Source organism: Corapipo altera, unplaced genomic scaffold (assembly GCF_003945725.1).
Source record: "Corapipo altera isolate COAL_440 unplaced genomic scaffold, ASM394572v1 45, whole genome shotgun sequence".
Classification (NCBI taxonomy): domain Eukaryota; kingdom Metazoa; phylum Chordata; class Aves; order Passeriformes; family Pipridae; genus Corapipo; species Corapipo altera.
In genome coordinates, this window is record NW_020884877.1 from 3,177,098 (window position 1) to 3,197,732 (window position 20,635).

The 20,635-nt window shown below is 42.5% G+C and overlaps 2 protein-coding genes across 8 annotated transcripts in view; one reads left to right on the forward strand and one right to left on the reverse strand.

Moving 5' to 3' along the window:
- The window catches only part of CUNH2orf88 (chromosome unknown C2orf88 homolog), a 21,554-nt gene extending 8,089 nt beyond the window's left edge, over nt 1–13,465 (forward strand). Inside the window, exons 1-5 of one of the 3 annotated variants that reach the window (XM_027637220.1) lie at nt 48–63; nt 189–331; nt 5,554–5,627; nt 6,218–6,296; nt 9,653–13,465. In XM_027637220.1, the coding sequence (XP_027493021.1) occupies nt 9,809–10,072 (264 nt within the window). In that variant the 5' untranslated portion in view covers nt 48–63; nt 189–331; nt 5,554–5,627; nt 6,218–6,296; nt 9,653–9,808 and the 3' untranslated portion in view covers nt 10,073–13,465. Of the gene's footprint in view, nt 1–47; nt 64–188; nt 332–5,553; nt 5,628–6,217; nt 6,297–9,652 lie in introns of those variants that run through there. The other 2 variants (XM_027637219.1, XM_027637221.1) reach the window with 2 other exon arrangements.
- Nucleotides 13,466–13,528: 63 nt separating this feature from the next.
- The window catches only part of HIBCH (3-hydroxyisobutyryl-CoA hydrolase), a 50,649-nt gene continuing 43,542 nt past the window's right edge, over nt 13,529–20,635 (reverse strand). For all 5 annotated transcript variants that reach the window (XM_027637214.1, XM_027637216.1, XM_027637218.1 and 2 more), the window contains 2 exons: nt 20,491–20,524; nt 13,529–15,524 (listed from right to left, as the gene is read on the reverse strand). In XM_027637214.1, the coding sequence (XP_027493015.1) occupies nt 15,409–15,524; nt 20,491–20,524 (150 nt within the window). In that variant the 3' untranslated portion in view covers nt 13,529–15,408. The remainder of the gene's footprint in view (nt 15,525–20,490; nt 20,525–20,635) is intronic.

Sequence of the window (20,635 nt, forward strand, 5' to 3'; positions counted from 1 at the left end):
CGCCCGGAGCCGCCGCCGCCCCGGGGAGGGCGGGGAGCGCCCGGCGGGAGCGGCGGGAGCGGCGTGAGCGGCGGCGGGAGAGGGGGGCCCTCCCGGCGCCACCCGTGCGAGCGCCGCGGGGCCGGGCGGGGGTCGGGGGGTGCTGCCAGCATGGGCTCTGACGGTGGGTTTGCGTCTTTGCCGTTCAGGAACAGGAGCCCGGAGGAGGCGGCGTCGGCGGGACGAGGGCCGGACCCCGCGGGCACCTCCGGAGGAAGGGGCAGCCGGGGATCGTGCTGGCGGGGCCACGCTTGCAGCATGCTGCCCGCACGGACACCGCCCCGGCGCGCCGGTAGGTGCGCGGCTCCATCGCTCCGGGGCCGCGGTCCTGCGGGCACCGGGGGAGCCGGGAAGGGGAGGGATGCGCCCGCCAGCGGGGCGAGCCGTGGCCGCGGGCACGGCCGGCCTGCAGCCTCCTGAGCTGTGGAGGAGGCGAAGGAGAGCCGGGCTTTGAGGTGGGGTTTTTCGGGACAGGCGGCGGTCCTGCCTTTACTCCCTCCCATCATCTCGTGGTGAGGCTGCCGGCCGCGGAGTCCTCGAAACTGAGCCGCTCCAGTGGGGCGCCCATAGGAATTCCTGGGGCGAGGTGGCACTGTGGACATCAGTGGGGATGATGCAGAGTGGGAAGGTGGCAGGTCCTCTCCAAGCTGTGTTCCTGCTGCAGGGAAGACGTGACACTTGTGTATTTGCTGGCCGAGGTGGTGTGAGGGTTTGTCAGTCCCTGCCTGTTCTGCCACGAATACCTTTAATAAGCTTCAGCACAAACCCATAACAGGGCAGTTCGCCTTCATCTGGCACGTTATAAAATGCAGATTTAGCGGTGTAAGATCTACCACGGCAAAAATTGTAAAACATTTAAAAATGTCATATGCTTTCTCATAGTTCAGGAAGTAGGAGTCCAAATTAGGCTCCCAAATATAGGAATTTAAAAAAAAAAAAAAAAAAGGTAAAAAAGAGGGATTTATACTGTAGCCTTAACAAAGTGGCATTTTTAACCTTCAAGTACGTACAAATTAGTTTTCTTCTGAACATTATGTTCTGCTGAGCACATTCTTGCTTTGAAATCATCTTGGTTTGTACAAGTTGCACGGGGGGTTGGGTAGAGCCTGGTGATGCTCGTGGCCCTGGGGACAAGGTGTTTTCTATGGGCAGGGCCCTGGGGAGAGCCGGCCGTGCTGCCCGGCTGTGCGGGGCACGACTGCCTCGCCTGGCTGGCGGCCTCCCTGCGTCCCAGGCGCGAAGGCGGCGACTGCTACAAGTAGGAGCTGGCACGTTTGGAGGGATGACATTCAAGGAAACAAATACCGGGGGAGAGCCGTGAGACAGAGTGATTTTTAAGGCCGACATAGTTCTTTGTTGCAATTCTGGGCAGCTTTTGTACAACTGGAGCATCTGGTTGTTACCTTGTCACTTTGTTCTCTTACTCCTCGGTTGATTTCTGCCGGTCAGTAGTAACGTAGTTACGATTTTAAAACGTGGAGCTGTGTTTTCCTGCACCTTCCTATGTGAGACGTGGAAAAACGGCTTTCCTGTTACTTTTCTAATCTGATTTGCCTTTTTTCAGCTGGCTTCTGGAGATTAAAGAAGAGAATGGGGTTCTGTGCTGCCTCTCTTGTGCTTTTCTCTGGCTGATCTTGAGCACATCCTGGCTGTCTCCCTCTGTCTGACTTTCATTTGTGTTAATCCAGCAGAGCCTTTGCTTTCCTGAGGGCATCACAAAGCAAGCCAGAGTACCTCATTCATACCTTATGGTCTGCAGCTCCATATGGTTGTAGTTGAATCTTGTGACAGCTACTACAATAAAGCACGACCCTGTCAGACTGAGATACCGATCCACTGTTTTAGCTGCTGCTGCTGCTGCTGCTCATCAGTTCTTGCTGGCAGGATCCCCAGGCTGGGCAGCAGCCAGTGATAGCAGCAGGAGGGGCTTTCTTGCTTGTAAGGATTTGTGCATCCCTCATTGTCATCTGCAGCGCTCTGTCTCTGCCTGGCACCTGTGGGGGACAGTAATCCACCTTTACAAACAAGGCTAGATCCTAAGCTGTAGCTTGAGTGTAAGTAGCTTGGTGTTGTAATGTATTCCTGAAGAGGACTGTTAATAGGTGGGCTGTGACTCCACGACTGATTTGTTGGGATGGAAGTTGTACCATGTATATAGAGGAAAATCTCAGTTTCCACTCTAGTTCATTCAAAACAGTGTTACAGCATCGTAATAAACCGAGAGGCCACTTTGTTTGGCCCCAGTGCCATGCCTTAGAGCAGTCTAACCTCAGTGTGGGGCTTGGCCAGAGTCTCTGACACCTTTGGTGGTGCACCTTGCATTTTCCCCTGCTGTGGGGGAATGTTTGTGGGGATGGTCTACAGACTGTGCATTTGCAGCTACTACAGATGGGGGTGGGGTTGATAATTACGAGAACTGTGGGCTTTGCTGAAAGATGTGTTGAACCTGTATCCTTCCATGTTATGTAGGGCAAGGAAACAGCTGTGAATCTACATCAAAAACTTTATGTCCATTTCTGATATTTTGTTTCAGTTCACTCATCAGTTTTCAGCATTATTTTGTATTTGGGTTCTTGGAGAGTTTTGGATCTTCTCTATATCTAGTAGCTTTCCCTTCCATAATCATTCCTCTAGAGTTTGTGTACTTGGGTTCCTTAAGTCTTGGCTAAGCTTCCTGCAGATGGGGTTTCTGAGAAACTCTGCATCTTCTTCATGCCCTTTCTTCTATAGCCTTGCTCTGTGCTTGCTTAGGAAATCCACTGGTTTGCTCTTACCCATTTAGAAAACAGGCTTTCATCAACAGTGGGCATCCTGCTCTTCTTCACAGAGGGGTAGGTTAAGTTAATATTCTTTCTTGTCTGTGGTCTGGTGGAGTCTGTAGTGTAGTAGTCTGAGACATTGGGGAAAAAAAACACCTGGCATGGAAAAATTAAACAGAATTAGTACTTTGTAAGTATTTCTGGCCAAATTCAGACATAATGGTAGCATATACAGTTGTTTGGACAAGTAGCTTAGTTAAAACATGAGCAGAACCTGTAAGAAGTTTTCAGCATCCTCTTCCCCTCTTGCCTTCAGGCTGCTCTGAGCTGTGTGCAGTTCTGGTGAATAAACCGCTGCACTGGAGGGAGGAGGGAGGATTTCAGGACAGGCTGACTGGGTGCAGTTTTACTTTCATGAAATTAGACAGCTACCAAGCACAGAGTGTTCTTTGCTTTTAACAAGACTTCTTTTTCCTGGATGAAAAATAACATTGTGGCTGCTGAGGGCTGTACCTGCTGGCATTGCTGTTCTCTGAACTATTGGTATTTTCACCCAAAGGTTTCTTTTGGTACTTCATCTTTGCTTGCTACTTCCCAAAGCTTGGGTGAGATTGCCAGAACAGTGCAGAAAGCACTTGTTTTTGTTCCTGGCTTCTGTGATTGTGTGTCTGGTGGGGGAGGCTGGGTGGGATGAGATTTTTTTTTTTTTTTATTATTTTGTGGTGGGTTTTGTTGTTTTTTTTTTTAAGGTCAGTACTTGCTTTAGGCTTCCAGAGTTTGTCAGCATAAAGACTCACATCAACACAGCTGTACTATTTAACAGCAAAAAAACCTCATTCCCACTGTGCGTGTAAATCATAAAGTGAAGTAAGAGGAAACATTTTCCTCTCTCCTGTTTTTCCCTGTAATTTTGAGATTTTCATGTTCCTTAAATGCATTGCTTAAGTGCTTGAGAGATGAAATGTGACATGGAAATTGCCTCCATTAAGTAACTCAGTGTTCTGACTGAGAAAGGAGTTTGTAGACAGGTGGGAGTTGATCTCTTCTCCCAGGTAACAAGCTGTAGGTCCTAAGGAAATGACCTCGAATTGTGCCTGGAGAGGTTCAAGTTGGATATTAGGAAAGATTCTTCACTGAAAGGGTGAAGTGGTGGAGTCACCAGCCCTGGAGGTATTTAAAAGTCATATAGATGTGGCCAACATCCCATGTAAAAGGGATATGTTTTAGTGGTGGACATGGCAGTGCTGGGCTAACGGTTGGACAAAACCTGAAAGATCTTTTCCAACCAAAATGATTCTATGATTCTGTGATCAACTGTGCTCTTATTGAAAAGCCTTTTAAAGTAAACTAGAGGTAGTGCCTGATTTTGAAAAGCAAGTGTGTAATTTCTCCATTCAGTTACAAACTGACTTAAAAGCCTGGAAAACCTTTATCAGTTCTGGACAGGGAGGGGAAAAAACCCAAGCCTTTGAAATTCCAGCACGTATCCTGAGACAGATAACCAGGAGACTTTCACTTATATGCTAATCCTGCACAGCAGTTGTTTGTGGTTGCTGCATCCCGCCCTTTCCAATCTGTAGCTCTTATCTCTTGTTGGCACTAAGCAGCATGAGAGGGAGGGGACAGCCCTGTGAGGAATGAGGGCTCTATTTTTGCTTTTCGTTGCCTGAGTTGTTTTGGGATATTTGGGTATTTCAGTGATTGCCTGAGGTAGCTGCATCTTCGGTATTGGGCTTGTCTTAAAATAACTGTAGCTTTTTTAAACTTCATTTTCCTATGATTAGAAGGAGTTGTTATAGTAAATGTTATACAGTGCGTCTCCTGTAGGATTTGCAGGAAGCTGGATGTTAAGGAGAGGCAGGACTGAAAGCTGGTGGGTTGGACTGCCCTGGGAGCCCCTGCCTGGGGCTGCTCTGCACGGGGAGCCTCTGAGTCCTGCAGCGACGGAGGCGACGCTGTGCAGGGAGGGAGTGATTCATCCCTCTGCCATTTGTGTGCCGCTGCTCTGTTCAAAGCTGCAGAATATCCAAAGGCACAGCACCGTGTGTGCTCCCGAGCAACAGCCCACCTTGTTAGGGAGAGGCAGGAATAGGGTGTTCTGGGGTTCTGTTTCTCTCCACTATCGCCTGGAGGACGTGAATACTGAATGCCATTGGGTGCAGTTCAGAGGTGTGGATGCCTAAGTGCTTCTTGGTTCACCTCTGCTGGTGGGTCAGCTGGGTCACCTGCCCAAACTCAAAGTTTGAATATCTCTGTTACAGAGTAATGTTTGTTGTCTCCATGCTAATAGCAGCGCTGGGATTATCTGAATGTTCTCCCTGTGTGCTTGGACAGTCAAGGTCCAGGTCTCAGCAGAAGCTCTGAGAGGGAGAAAAGAATACAGGAGAGAACTTGTAGGCTTAGGCAAAAGATGGGGCACATTACCCTTCCTATATCCTTGCTGAAGTCATCCTTAACTGGATTTGCTGTGGAAGGAGGTTGGCATCCTGCATATGGTCAGGAGCCACTTGCCCGAGCAGTGGCCCCACTCTGCACCCGGGATTAGGTGCTGTACATAAATTGTTGCAGCCTGTCATTCAATCTAATTTATTAAGTGCTGTATCATCCGTTTACCTTTGTCAAAGTCAAGTTCTGTGTATGAGAAAAGACAAACAGACCTCTGCAAGGCCAGCAGTACAGATTCACAGCTCTGTGATAACAGGTACCTCTGACATCTTGGCGAGTGCTAAGTTCTGTTTCTGGGTTCCCTTTGCAGAGTCCCAGAAGTGAAGGTGTCTGTGCTCTACTAGGGACAAGGGGGACAACCCGTTAGAAGCAGACGTGGTTTTGGTAAGCAGCACATTGAGCTTCTCTTGTGGATACCGAGGGAAAAACTCAGAGGGAACTGCCCGGAGGAGGGTTACAAGGATGTAAAGGTTTGGGAAGTGAGGAGCTTGGCTCTGTCACAGCAGAGATTACTTGCTGTCTTCAGCTGGGCAAAGCTGCACTAAGCTCTTCTGAAAAGTATGACTGATTTTTAATCTGGTGACTGCTGTAACAGAAAGTGTTACAGAAAGCAATTCCTTGCAGTACAGTATTGAACTTCAAGATTTTTTCCAAGATTCGCGAGGATGGAAAACCTTTAAATGGTAGCAGGAACTTATTTGCCTGGGATAGCTAGAGATGTTGCATAACAGCAAAACTCTTTCTCTTTTGCCTGCCTTCATCATATGCAGTTGTATTGAAGAGGGCAGGTGAAACTCTTATTTTTTGATAGCTCACATTTAGCCTTTTGTAATTATTTTTTATTGATTATTTTAATACCTTAAGAAGTCTTATTTGTTTAATAAAATGGCAGTTGCTATCAGTGCTTTTTTTCCTGTAGTTTATATCACCTAATAGTGAATTGCACTCTTTCACCATTGTTTTGTTTCCTTCAGTAGGTTAGAAATGAACTTACCTTGGCAGGAAGCACTTGGCCAGGCTGGCAGAGACAGTGCTTAAGCCCTCACATACCAGGTGAGTTCAGCTGCGTGGTACCTACCACTCCCTCAATATTGTCTCTCTCCTTGTATTACCACAGGGCATACCTGTAGTAAATAACATCGTAGTGAAACACCACCTGACCTTAAAGTAATGCACCGTGTTTGTTGTTTGAAGTACTTAAAAACATTTTGACTGTACCTCGACTGAAATCGAGCTCGACCGGGAGCCTGTGGTTTTTGGATAAATTAATTCAACATTTCACTTACTGAAAAATCGGTCTTTAAAAAGAGGAGATGTGTTAATCTTTGTGATGGTGCTGCTCTAACTGCCAGCTGAGAGTGTAGCAGAGCAGACTGAGCTCCCTGACCTCTGCCTCCAGCTTGTCACGTGTGGAACTGCATCTGCAGAGATTTTGGCTTGAGCATCGAACCAGTGTTTTCTGAGACACAACTGGCAACAGCTTAAAGCTTGGACACTGAAAGAAACAGGCTCCTATCAGACAATTTTGCCTTGTGCAGTTACTGAATGAAACATCGTGCTGGAAGTAAAATGAACTGGTTTACTTTGATTTATTTTTTTTCCCCTCTGAGGGTGTGAGCTTTGTGAGGAAAGGTAGAGATGTTAAAATCCCTGTCAGAACACCCTGGAGATGAGATTGAGGCAGAGAGGATTTAAACAGCTCTTCACCACATGTGTGCAAGCAATGGTTGTCAGAAAAACAAGGAAGCACTCAGAAGGTTGAGGGCAGCTTCATTTGCAGTCATTTCTGTGCCAACAATTAACTCCAGTAGAGTGGGCAAACTTCCTGCAGCAACTTAGAAAGTACTGAGCTCTATAAATAATAGAATCAGCAACAGACAAGGATTTAAGCTAGGGTTGATAACTTTGCTTTTAAGTCAAACTAGTAGTCGATTTGGAACAATTGATTTGTATTGCATGCCTTGCTGTCTACAAGCTTTATAGCCCACCCTTCCCTCTGTGTAGGACAGTCACACAAACATTTGGTTTAGCCCAAATGAAAAGGCAGAGGTAAGAGAGTGGGAACAGAGGTAAATCCTGCAGAGGAAGATGCTGACCTTAGGGAATTTCTCCCTACCTCACATTCCCTCCTTTCCTCTAGACACTAACTCATCTGCTGGTGTCCCCTCACAGAGATCTCCAGTTGTAGGAGGGAAACATCAAAGCAATGATAAAATACTAACTACAGCTGGCTTCTGTTTATCAGACCTCCTTGAAAAAGCACCCAAAAAAAAGAAGAAAAAAAAAGAATAACACATAAGAGACCATGGCTCCGAACTTGGACTATTCAGATTTGGATTTTTTCATCTATTTTAAGTAAAGTGACACGGATAAACTCTGATAACAATACATTTGTTACCAGTAATGTAGTGAGAAGGAATTGGGCAGCACACCCATGTCCCTCCCAGTGTATCACCTTGGCTGGGTCAAGACTGCAGCTGTCAGGTAGCAGCAGTGCTGGGTTGTAGCTGCTGTTAGTGATTCTTTGCCTTGTTGTAGACTTATAACTACCTATTTATCCAGAAGAGCAAGTGGAAGTTATTTTTATTAATGGTAAATATTGAAATTAGACATACACAAGATATTACTATTAGGAAGTTTTGAATTATTCAGGTATCTGAAGTGCTTTCAGGTTCTCCTTGGCATCTGGTTTGCTCAGTGTATGTGGCGGATAGACATGGGTACAAAGCTCATGGGTTTTTATAAGTGTCCTTAGGGATAAATGGAGTTTCTTGTGCAGTGAAGGGAATCCTGCCTTTTACTTGTCTAATGACAAGTTATTAACCCTGCCTTTTACTCATTTAATGACAAGTTATTACAATAAAAATCTCACAGACAGCTTAGCTCTCCTCCGTGTTGGGTAAAACCACGAATCCTGGCACGGTTTATGTTACAGGCTTGTTAACTGTGCTGCCTCCTCTAAAACACATTGGCATGTGCTGCAGCATCTCAGTAGGCACAAAAGAAACTTATTGAACTTTAATGAAGTGTTTTACAAACGTTCCTCTACAACACTGAAATATTCTGATGCAAAGCTAAAGGTATTAAAGCATTTGTAGGGACTTTGTGGTTTCAGAAGCCCTTTAGGTCTGACTTTCTGCCAGGAACACCATCCACCCCTTCTGTGTGCTGGCACTTCAGCCCTACAGACAGGTAGTGAAGGTTTTTATGAACTAGCAAAAAGGAGGAGAGGAGCTTGTCCCAAGGAGACTGCTTCTCCTGAGTCAGCTACTGGACTGGGTAAGTCCCATCCTACCTGTGAAGCACCATTTGCCTGCAAATGGGATTGATTCCTCTGCAAATATTTGCCTGTGGTCAGGTTACTGGACTGGAGGCTCTATTTCCTCCAGTGTATAAAGGATATAAATAAGGCTTAACATCTTTGCCATGGTTATATTTTCAAAGGCTATTTACAAAAAAATCTTTAACTTTGGCTGACCTTAGTACAACGTCATCGGGTGAAGCTGTAGGGAACAGTTGGTTTCTGTGCAGCACAGTCTTTATTTTGGCTGGCAGTCTGTTAACTCTGATAAGTGGGTAAGTGCATGCCAAGCAAAGTCAGGCATATCGTGAGATTCTGCTTTGCCTGTGGAGAGAAAATACCCCGAGAAACAGTTTTTAGGCTGGTAAACAAAAACATAGACCAGAATTCGGAGTGGGCCCGTTCTCGATCTTGAGCAGTTCAAAAGAACCCTGTCAGGTGTTTTGTTGGTCACTTTCCCTTCTCCAGATGTAGAATTGTCCTGCTTTAGTGAGAACAGTGCTCTGGCTCTGCTGGACCTGCCTTGATCTCAGCAGGCTGCTGCTGCTTTCCCTGACCTCTCCAGGGAAAAAAGGAAAACAGCTCTTGTTCCTTGTGAATAGCGTCTGGTGGCTGTGTGCTTGAGCCTCCTTGAGCAACAGCAGAATGACACTGGGCATTAGTGTCACCCTGCCCAAAGGGCGTGTGATGGCCACAACACAAGGCTCTGGTTATGCTGGTTGTGTGGTGCTTCTGTGGGGTGGTTTTGGTGTTTATTTCCTGCAGCAGCAGCAGTCCCTGGAGTTAAACACGTTCGTTTGCAATTTCAGGAAAAGAGCAATGCCTTGTCAGCTTGGAAGAAACAGAATTCGTTTTTTTCCTAAGACCTTTACATTCCTAGATGGCTTCCATCCTGTACTGGGAGTTGCATTCAAAGGCAGCTTGAATTCAGGTCAAACTTTCCCTGCTTGTAGTAGATGGATGTTGCTGATAAAAACATTTTACACACACTGTGCAGAGATTTATTTAAGCTGCTTCTGCAGGCGTCTGTAGTGAATTTAGCTTTCCTTGGAGCTCACTGACAGTGGTAAACTATTTATTGCCTTTCTATGAAACACTATTTTGACAGATTTCTTCAGAAGCACAAAAGGAGATGTTCTGTTCTTTGAAAATAACTGGAGCCACTGGCAAGAAGCAGCAGCACTGCATCAAACAAGGAAAGCATTTCCAGGTTATCAGAACATGCTGTTGAACTGAATTTTGCAGCTGCGTTTTCCAATGTACCATGGGATGCATCAAATCCAAGGCTGCCTGTCAAGGTTCAAAGGCTATCCCGGATGAAAAGATCGGGGGAGGCACCGAAGGATGCACTGGGGAGAAATCCTCTCTGATAGCAGTGAAGGTGGATGAGAAGGGTCCCTCGAGCACCATAGTGCTGGACTACGCGCAGCGCCTGTCCCGGGAGATCCTGGAGCAGGCGGTGAAGCAGTGGGCGGTGACGGAGAGCAAGTACAGCGACATCCCCTTCATCGAGAGTGACGTGCCCTGAGCCCCTGAGCATGGCAAGGAGCGGCCTGTCCTGTCTGTGCAGCAGTTTGCACGTGGTACTGGTGCAAATAAAGCACAGCCAGCTGTGGTTTGAGGATATTGCCACTGTACGGATGGGTTTGCAAGGAGAGGCTGAAAAAAGTTTGCCTTTTAACCTATACTGCTAACAAACTAATTGGATCACAGTAGAATCTGTTCATCGAGTGTCATTTGTTATCAGCTGTATGTTGAGTACATTCTGTCTTTGTATGTGTTGGATGTGACCAGAAATTACAGTTAAAAAGAAGATGAGAGGAACGTGGCTGCCCTCCACCTGTACAAGCAGTGCCACAAAGGCCCCAGCAACACTGAGTGACAAAGTGTGGATTATTTCTAGGTACTGCAAAAAAGATCAGTGGCCTGTTAGCAGGTGAGAAGAACTCTCTGTGCTTGGTACATTTGTCTGCATTTTGCTAAAGTGAAACCAAGGTCTGCATGTAGCAAAGGTAACTGCTGCCATAAATTTTACTTTGATTCTTTGACCTGGCTAAATCTATAATACCACAAAATAATGAAGGTGATGAGAAGCATTTTCTAAAACCAAGTGGCATTCAGGGAACCGTATGGATGACAAGACTATTCACCTTCCCTTCTGAAGTGAACCAGTGAGAAACATGACAGTATTGACAAAACAGTGCATTATAATTAACAGATGCTTCTGTAAATGCATGAAAGCTAGTCTGTCAAATCCTGCAGTAAGGTAGGTTGATGACATCTGATCACTGTGTTCAGACCAAAGCTCTTTGGTTTTTTGGTTTGGGGGTTTGGGGTTTTGTTTAGGTTTATTTTCATGTTAGGGTGCTGTTTCGGGCGGGATTTGGTTTTGTTGTTTCACTGTAACCCAGATAGGTGTGCAAATACTACTGATGCTAACTAGTGAAATGAACCTTCAAAGGTGTGACAGTGTTTTAGGACAACTTGTTTCATGGGAACTATGGCTGTGTTACACTAAAATTCCTCTCTAAAGTAGCACCTGTGGGACAGGACACCTTCCTGCAGCTTCTGTGGGCTCTTGCTCATCTGTTGGTAAATCTGTGTATGGTGGTGCCAGTAAGAGCCACAGGAGCCCAGACCCTGAGCAGTGCCCTGAATGCACTGAGTTAGTGACTAAGCCTTAGGCCCAAAGTTCAAGGGCTGCATTCTTCACCCATTTTATCTGGCTTTTATCCACACACTGCTCCCTGCTTCCCCAGGACTCACAGCCTGACCCACTGTGCTCATAACTAGTGTTTGAGAGATCAGGAATGGGATGGATTGCATTAATCTTAAAAGGACATTGATGCAAAGTGAAGGCCTTGTAAACAGCTTGGTGTTTTACCACCTGTTTGTTCCTTTTTTCTGTGATGGCCAGTTTAAAAGACATAGTTCTTTTTCCTAGATCAAAGTGCTTCCCATTTTATGTTTTCATTTTATAGAGAAATGCTTTCCATACTGGCAAAAGCTGTTACTATTTTTAAAAGGTACACGTAGTTCTAGTGAATGATACAAGGCATGATTTTTCAAGCAATGGGAAGCAAGCAGAGGACCATGTCAACTGTTATTTTTAGCTTATTCTCAGACATAAGACAGTCTATGAATTGAGCTGTTTTGCAAACACTGAGACACAAATTTAGTTATTTTAAATTCACTTATATTGGGAAGTGGTTTTATCAAGAGTAAAGAGTGAAAAATGCCTGTGGCACAGCACAAGACTGCTACTAACTCCCAGTGACCAGACTGGATCCTGCTATTAAGACTGTTCTCAGCTTTTGCTGAAAAAGGGAACAAAATCAGCTTATGCTGTAATGTCCTCTTTGAAGTAACACAGTTGTCTTCAAAGCCATATGCAAAGTGGGACTAAGGTATTATGGCTCACTTAAATTCTACTGCTAATAGTGATGTTCTTTGAAATTCTACAGCATAGAAAACATTAGATCATACCCTATGTTTGCTCTATCTAAAAAAACCTCTGTGTATTAGGGTGAGTTAGAAAGCAAAGCCAAAACACTGACCAGGTCAGTACGTATCAGTTGTGCATTGTTTAACCACAGTATTAAAGATTCCTATTCTTATTATAGCTAAAACAAAGCTTTATTACAGAAAAAGGGCAACCACTCTAACATGAGTCTTGACTCAAGAATGTTAACACAGTAATTTAAAAAAAAATAAAAAATCCCAAGCTCCACAGCCATTCTTGGCCAGGCAGGTGAACAGCAGATAAAAAACTGCACTCCCTTTCAGAGTGCAATTTGGTGTATCTGCCTCGACCCTGGCACAGACACCTTGGTGGCTGCCATGGGGAGTTGGGTGTTGCAGTGCTTTGCCGTTGCCATGTCTCAGATCCTTCCTTTGGATGTAGCCTTAGCATCTGACACTCTTTGGGAATATCAGGTGCACTTCTGAAAGCAGCTTCTTCCTTGGCAGGCTGCCACTGCACGGTCCAACAGCAGGCACAGTGATAAACCAGCCTGAAGTTACATCACAGCATCCATTCTGATAAATACTCAGAATTTCCCCAAAGGAGAAAGTTACCCAAGTGTAATTAAACATCCACCATAGACTGCTTCCCTTTGGACAGCCTGCTGTGTGGGATGGTGGCTGTGCTGCTTGGTGGGTCCAGCCAGTCACTTATTTACCTGCAGCCCCAAACCTCATCTTCCCTCATTAATGCCTGAAGATTGCAGCAGCTTCAGTATGGCCTGAAGTGCAATTCCAGCTGGTTTATGATGCTTTCCATGACACTGGCACTTCAGGGAGAGCATGCAGCAAATGGAAAGCAAACAAGCTTGCAAACAACAGGGAGGCAGCTTCTCACCATGAAAATCATCTCTTTTACAAGACGCTGTCCTTATAAATAATGCACTTATCCTTAATAAAAAATAAATAACACCTGTTCAGTACCACAGTCTGCTGAGACATCGAAGGAGATTCCTTTCCAGAGCCCTGCTGTACATTCAATAGGCACAATACTAATACATAATAAAAATGAAGACCTCTTTACCTAAATAATACTACAACTGTTTACTTACCATTAGATTGTGCTAAGCTGTGCTACAGTTTTATAAAGTTTATAAGCCCATGTGCAGTGGGTTCCCAGCTAAGTTGCCATTGATTCTTTGACTTGATGGTGTGAAATAAAGGCACTGGAGTTTGGGACTGGCAAACTCTGCAAAACTGTTTACTTCTGTTTAGGAGTTAAAAATACTTTTGCTTTATATTTTCTCCAGGAAACCTAAGATTAGTCTGAGTGGATATGATGTGATGGACTTGATATTCTAATACTGGTTCAAAACACATTAACTGCAGCACAACTTTGTAAAATTGACATTTCTGGAGTAAGACACATCAGTATTCCCAAATAAAACACACTACAATATATTTTTACAATATTTTTTGTGGAAAATATTTTCTTGTGGACCAAATAAAATTCAACTTACCATCTGCTTGTATGCCTTTTATTTGATAAAAATGCACAGATTGGACAGAATCTTGTTACCATGAGCCTGGGATATTTCCTGTTCACATAAATTTTGGAGGCAACTGAACATGCAAGTCAAAGTTTATGAATTGGGAAGTATATTCTTGCTAAAACCTTCTAAGTCCTTTACAGTCACAGAAGGCATGACCCCTACTCCCTGGGAACTGTTGTGTTTTTCATTAAATGTAGTCACTGAAGACTGCTCCTCTTGTACAAAAATAATGAAATTAACCAATCTTTAAAAAATAAATTAAAAATAGGCACTGTTTAAGAACGTAAAACATATAAAAACTTTTAAAAATAAGGGGGGGAGGCTTACACTTCTTACAGAACCAGCCTGAGGTAGAAATTTAAGTCATATTTTCAGAATTACCCTAAGGGTATTAATGAAATCTCTCAAGTACATTTGGAAATAAACTCAAGGACATAACAAATATGTCCATGGTAACGTTAACTCACAGCTAAAATTTTAACAATTTTATCTTGAAAGATTATAGCAACAAAGCAAGGTGCCAATTTTTCTTGATTTTGCTCTCCATTTGCTCACCTCTGATTTTTTGAAAGTCACTGTGGTAGTTCACCTTGCTGCCTGAATTTCCTGGACTTTGTTTCCAGGCAACAGCTCCTGGAAAGGAAGGAGCCTTAAGCCATTGCAGACCATAACTGTTGGTAACAAAAACTGCCCAATGTTGAAAACTCCATTATGGTTCTGCTGTTGCTCTGACTTTTTGATTCCCCATTGCTGGCTACTGACTGTGTTATTTTAACAGAAGTTTTCTTCCTTTAGCCTCGGTGGTTCACTATCAGAGAAGCCAAAATCTGTTATTTGTGACCTGCCTGTAATTGCAGAAACAAGTAGGAAGAAATCCTGATATGTGATTTGACAAACCTTACAAAAGCATGTAGGAGTAATGTTGAAGAAAGATTAGTAGCTGTGTGTTGCACACACAATAGAAAAAAAAAAAACCAACCAAAAAAAGATTATCAAGGGGCTCTGGTTATGTCATATATAACTTCATGCATTAGTATCAGAACCCAGCAACCTTTAATGCACAGGAAATGTGCTGCTTGGTGTTCACAGAAAGGTCTGAGGCAGTTGTTTCTTCAGCACTGTAAGACCAAGAAAAACTTGCAAATTTTTGCAATCATGAAAAACTAATTATGGAGTTCAATCAGACTTAATAGAATTTTAAAAAATGGGCTATACAATCAAACAGAAGTGTGCTCTAGGCTCTGGCAATATTATGACATTTGAACAATGTTTAGAGCACATAGCAAGGCTGAATAATGACCAGATGTTAAATCAATAGAACACTTTCTTGTTCTCAGACTAACAGTATGTCAGTCTGAGCTTTAATTTAAAAGGCTATTTAACACCATGAATTCTGTCTTCCACTTTCCTTTGTAGCTCTGACTTTTAAAGCTTTAAGTATATTTTATTTTCATTGTATGGAGAAGAATCTGAGGCACAACTCCAATTTAACAGATCAGTGACAGAACCAAGAACACAAGAGGTCTCCTGACTTCTTGCTTATTAGGTCACCCCTTAACTGTGCTCCCTTCCCCAAGGGCTCCTCCTAAACTAAGAGTTGATGCAAAAAAAATTAAATGTTAATCATTGTGTAAAACAGTAAAAATAACAATTTGCCTTGAAGTGATTTTTCCCATTACTAACCAGATATACAATTATTTCCTCATTATAGAGAATATTCCCGAACGCAAAAAATTAGCTTTGTGAATGTCAGGCTAGTTAGAAGAGTCTTGTCAAAATTTATCACACTACTATTAATTTTATATTACAGAATTAGAGCAGATATATAAGATGTCAATAGGCTTGATCTTTACAACTTGAGATCGTCGTTTCCCAATGGCTTAAAACAGTTGTCCACAAATTCATCACTGACTTCTTCTAGAGCAGGTGGCTTCCATTTTGGGGATTGGTCTTTGTCAATCAGCACTGTCAGGTGGAACAGAAAGACACCAAAGTTACCTGTAAACTTCCTCTAATTAAAATGAATTAAATTAAATTAAATTAAATTTAAAAGACTGCATCAAGACAGATCACTGCAGGGGTTACATGGGGGAGAAAAATCACTGTGCTCTGGAGAAGGCAGAGTTTTTGTAACACACATATTTCTACTCTAATAAAAAATCTTGAGTTGTGACCTGTCTAGAGACATATCTGGGAGTTGCCTGAAGATACAAGGAATGGTGAATCACTTCAGAAGCAGGCCAAGCTTTGAAGGAACATCCCTGAAATTAGTGGTTTCTGTTAGACCTGCCACTCTTCCCTGACATGTTTTTCCATGTGAACCTGGGAACAGTATCTATGATGCTCCTTTTGGACAAGGCCTTTCACACCTCTGTGCAAAATCTGACTCTTTGGAGAGCGTAGGAGATGCCTCAAAGTGCTGTTAAATGCCTAAAGCTAATTTAAACACATTGTGTAAACTAATAATAAAATAATTCATGATGAAGGAGTAAAGCAGAGTATCTCTGTGGGAAAACCAAGAATGATTATTTGTAAATACTGTCAGATACTGCAGACCTGTGTAGATTTAACTGTGACAATTTGAATAATCTGATTATATAGACTTTTATGCTGTATCCTGGGAAGTAGATCAGTGAATGTATCACATATATAGAAGTATAACAAGAAAATATCAAATCCCAAAAAACATTCCTTGTATCAGAGGAAAACTGAAGACCAGCAAGAATAGCTGCACTAGCAAACAATAAGGGGGAGTTCACTTGTGTCTAAAAATGATCAATATGAATGGAATTCCAGAACATCCTTCCAGTCACCTTTCAGGCTTTAAGAAACCCATAAAGATGCTATTCAGAATGTGAAATTTTTATAATTTAAAAAAGAACAGCTATAGGAACTGTGGCTCTCTAGGATGCACTAACTGCCCAACATCCCTCACAACACAAATTCCTTCAGGTGAGTGATACCAGCAACTGATTTGGAGATGCACCTGTGTCCTGGGAGACCTCCTGACTAACACAGCCCACAGCACTTAAGAGGGGATGGGCAGGAAGAGGAAGCACCTCTGGAATTCTTCTGTGGAGAACAGATTTTGTATGTTTGTTTTCTGAGGAAGAGTTCAAAGTAGGATGGTTCTGAAGGCATGTAAACAGAAGACAGAGAACCCAAAGTTTGAAGAATAACAGCTGGTTTTTGTGGTAAGTTGTCATGTCTTTCTAAATAAACTTTGTTCTTACTGAGTAAACTAGAAATACCATGATGATAAATGTGTAAGGGGGTGGGATTTTAAGTTCAGTGAAAAGAATGCCTACCTAAAGACTGTGCCTTATCAAAACACATGGCCTGTTTACCAGTTTTTAGTAGAAAATGTGACTTGAAAACTTCTCTTTAACTTTTCCACTTTAACCAACACTTGAGAGTACCTAGAAAATAAATACCATTCAGATGACAACTGCACTGATTCATATTTTTGTAGCTGAAGACATACAGGCATCATAACTCTTTAGCTTACATTTTCAAAGAGAAAGGCAAATCAGAGTCCTGTACCTATTTACTTGCAAATAGAGGACTAAGGACTCCCTAGCAACAATAAACACTAATTTTAAGAAGTAACCAATTATATAGATAGAAGCTGCAGTTCCACAGAGAACAGAACCCATGTGGGCAAATACTTAAAAGAAATGTCCTGTTCATGGTGATTTTACTATGTTATTCAACTGGGTAACCTGAAAAACTATGATCCTCCAAGTTAATTCTAAACATGGTGATGTGAAACCATTGATTGGTTTGGATCAAAAGACATAACTGTCCCACTGGTGTAGAACTTATCTACTGATTTTCTTCAATTTTAGCTGAAGTTCACAATCTGGCCAAAATGAACTGTTATCCACAAAAGCCAACACTCAGAGGAAAAAAGTCCATGTGTATGTTACTACAGCTTCACCTCTGCCACACTGTAGTAACTGCTGCTAGTTCTCCACTCCAGGGAACTGCTGTCTCACCAAGTTCATCTTTGTTTGGATTTGTGGCCAGTTTTACTCTGGTGGATAAAATGAATGCTCCTAATGGTCTCTCCAATGAAGTCTTTAGTCTTATAAGTTAAAATATTTGTTTTCTAGTAACATCATGAAAATATTCCCTTTCTGCATTAACTTCTGTATGTTCTGTATTTCTCCAGCTTGAGATGGGTCACCACAGGAATGGAATAAAAATTCTGAAGACTTCAGAGGTAGGCTAAGTTCATTAATATAAAAGTAACTGAGCATAGACATTGTGTTAAGTGTTTATTGTTGTGTTTTACCTTTCTTAGTAAAAATCCCGAGCCCCTCTGTTCAGTAGCCATGACTTTACCAGGCTTCAGTTGGTGTTGGTGTTGCTTAGCTTCCTTCAGCACAGTCAAAACACTGATATTTCTAAGCACCTGAAGTTCTCTCTGGCTACTGCAGGGCCCTGGGGTGCCCAGGGTAAGGCTCACATCTGCCAGCTCTGCAGGAGACGAGGCAGAAGCTGTACAGAAATAACATCTCTGCAGCATCAGCAATATGTAGAAGACCTTTACAGTTCCATTTCAAGTGCACATTCCTGCACAGTTAGGAGGGGAATTGAACAGATTTTTGTCCCTGAGATTTGCTGATGAGCTCGTACTCTCCCTGGATGTGTTTGAGCACAGACTCCAAAAATGGCCTTTTCTTAGGCAGTAAGAATTAAAAAACAGACCTCTGCATTTCTTAGTTTACCTCTTGTTTTACAAATCAAGGCAAAAAACCTGATACCTATAATGTTCAAAGTCCACATTTACCATAATGTGGAAAAATGTCGATGAAATATGATTTATGTGGTTTATGCTTTAAGGCTTTAGCTTTTCTTTAATAGCTCCAATCACAAGACTCATAAACAGGGAAGGACTGTTTGCCACAGCAGATTTTAAGGTTGAAAAAACTGGCTGAAAGAAAAATGAAATTCTGACCTCAGGTCAAAGCAGGTTTAAAAAGCTTTTAAACTACTTTCCTAGCATGACTATTAAAATTATGGTTTGAAGCAGATAAAAGCTGTTATTAAATGCTGACCTTTGGCCATTGCTGCTGAAAAACAATCTTAAACTAAAATTTGGTTCTTTTAATTCAACGTTATTTCGTGGTAGATCTTTTTGTGGTAGACAGGGTCAACAGCTGGCTCTTAAATGCTTGAAAGATAATGCTTTAATAAAGAAAAAGCCAATACATAACACTTTATCATTTTTGTTCACTATGGTTGATCCTGTGAAGTATTTAATAACCTCACTTCCTATTAAAAAGAATGCTCAGCTCATTGTTGGATAATGATTTTTATGAAATTAGACCCAACTACAAAAATTATCTTGAGTCAGATTCTCAAGATCTTCTCTTAAACAAGAGAAACAATTCTAAGGCAGAAAACCTGAGAACAATATATATGCAGTAAGCAGAGAACAAAAGTGCTTCCAGAATGAATTAGCAGTAGTAGCAGTATTCCCCTCAGTGCAGCTGGATCTCTGGTGGGTGGTTTTGGTTCTTTCCTTCCCCTGATACACCTAAGCTTTTTGCTACATCATCCTGTGCAAAAGAAAAGTTTCCCAACTGCTGTTCTTGCAGCCTCTCTCTTCACAAGCAGTTGGTGTATTTGCTGCCCATACTGAAAGGGATTCGCTTTGTTCTGCGCTGCAGTCCCGGATGGTTTCATGACCTTGTGCCTTACAAGGAGGAATTCAGTTTGGTGTTCCTCTGACTCTCAGACTTTGTCACTTCCTGAATAACTACATTGCAGCAGCTTATATGCCAATTTAGAAAATATCCTAGGAAAAGTCTTTGTAAGATCTCCTTGTCGCCATTACCAACACTATGGAAACCACTATGGTACTTCTCAGTGTGAGTGGTAAATTCTTCAAAGGAGTCTCTGCTAGTAAGTGCTAAAGACTAATTAATTAAAATCAGAAACTTTTTCCATGCTATACAAACCAACTTTGTGTCTCTCACCCCAGGCTATCTTTAATACAGTGTTACTAATAGCAAACACTCAAACACTAATATCCATTTCTCAAGTGGATTTTAAACTACTTTACAAAGATAGATATAAAAAATGAGGAGGAGGTGATAACACATACTTGAGTATACACCACTGTGAAGCAGAAGTCCAACCTAAAAGTTATCCATCCAAATGCCTTGTACCGTAAGCTCCTTGGAAAATGAAATGCCTGTGCTCTATTTCATCTTGTACTGAATAGTACATAAATAATTGCTACAGTTCCTAACAGATGTGACTTTGGGTGTGACAAACTGCACAGTGAATCAGCAGTAGGATCAAGGACGGAATCAGAGTCTGTCCCCCAGATGAACTTGCTGAGCCACTGCTCCACTTTTACCACCACCTACCTTGACCAATGCCTTAAAATGCTGAATTATTTACCATTAAGTTTACATATATACTTTTTTAATAGTAAGACACCTCTATACTGAGATATTTTGGACATGGGGGGGAAAAGTAAGTCTCAGTTCTAATGGTTTTCTACGCAAAGAGTTGTTCTTGACTTTTGAATCTTAAACCATCTTATAGCTGGCTGAACCAGCAACGTGGCAATGTTATTGTGGGCACAAATAGCCACTCACTACTGTCAGTGTTATATATTTTGAGCTTTCACAATGAAGTGGTGAAACCAGGTGGAGAAATAATGTTAGGAAACTGAGATTACACAAAGAAAACAACACAGCTCTTGTGCTTTGGAACAAATAATAAATTTTGGCCATACAGGAGTCCAATAAGCAAAATCTGTGGAAAGCTGGGAGGTGTTCTCTGGGGTGTTGCTGCATGCACTTAATCTAGTTTAGAGATTACTACTAAACTAGTAATGTCCAAAGAAGCACCACAACAGTGGATCTGCATGTTATTAAGTTTGAGAAATGTTTCTGGTGTGCATTCTTACCTGCTCGAACCCCTTCGTAGAAGTCCTGGCCTTTCTGAAAGATTATTAAAAAAAAAAAACAAAAAACAAAAAACAAAAAACCAAAAACACTTGTAACATGATAAATTCAATTTATCCCATCTCCCCCTACCCTGCTTCTGCTTGA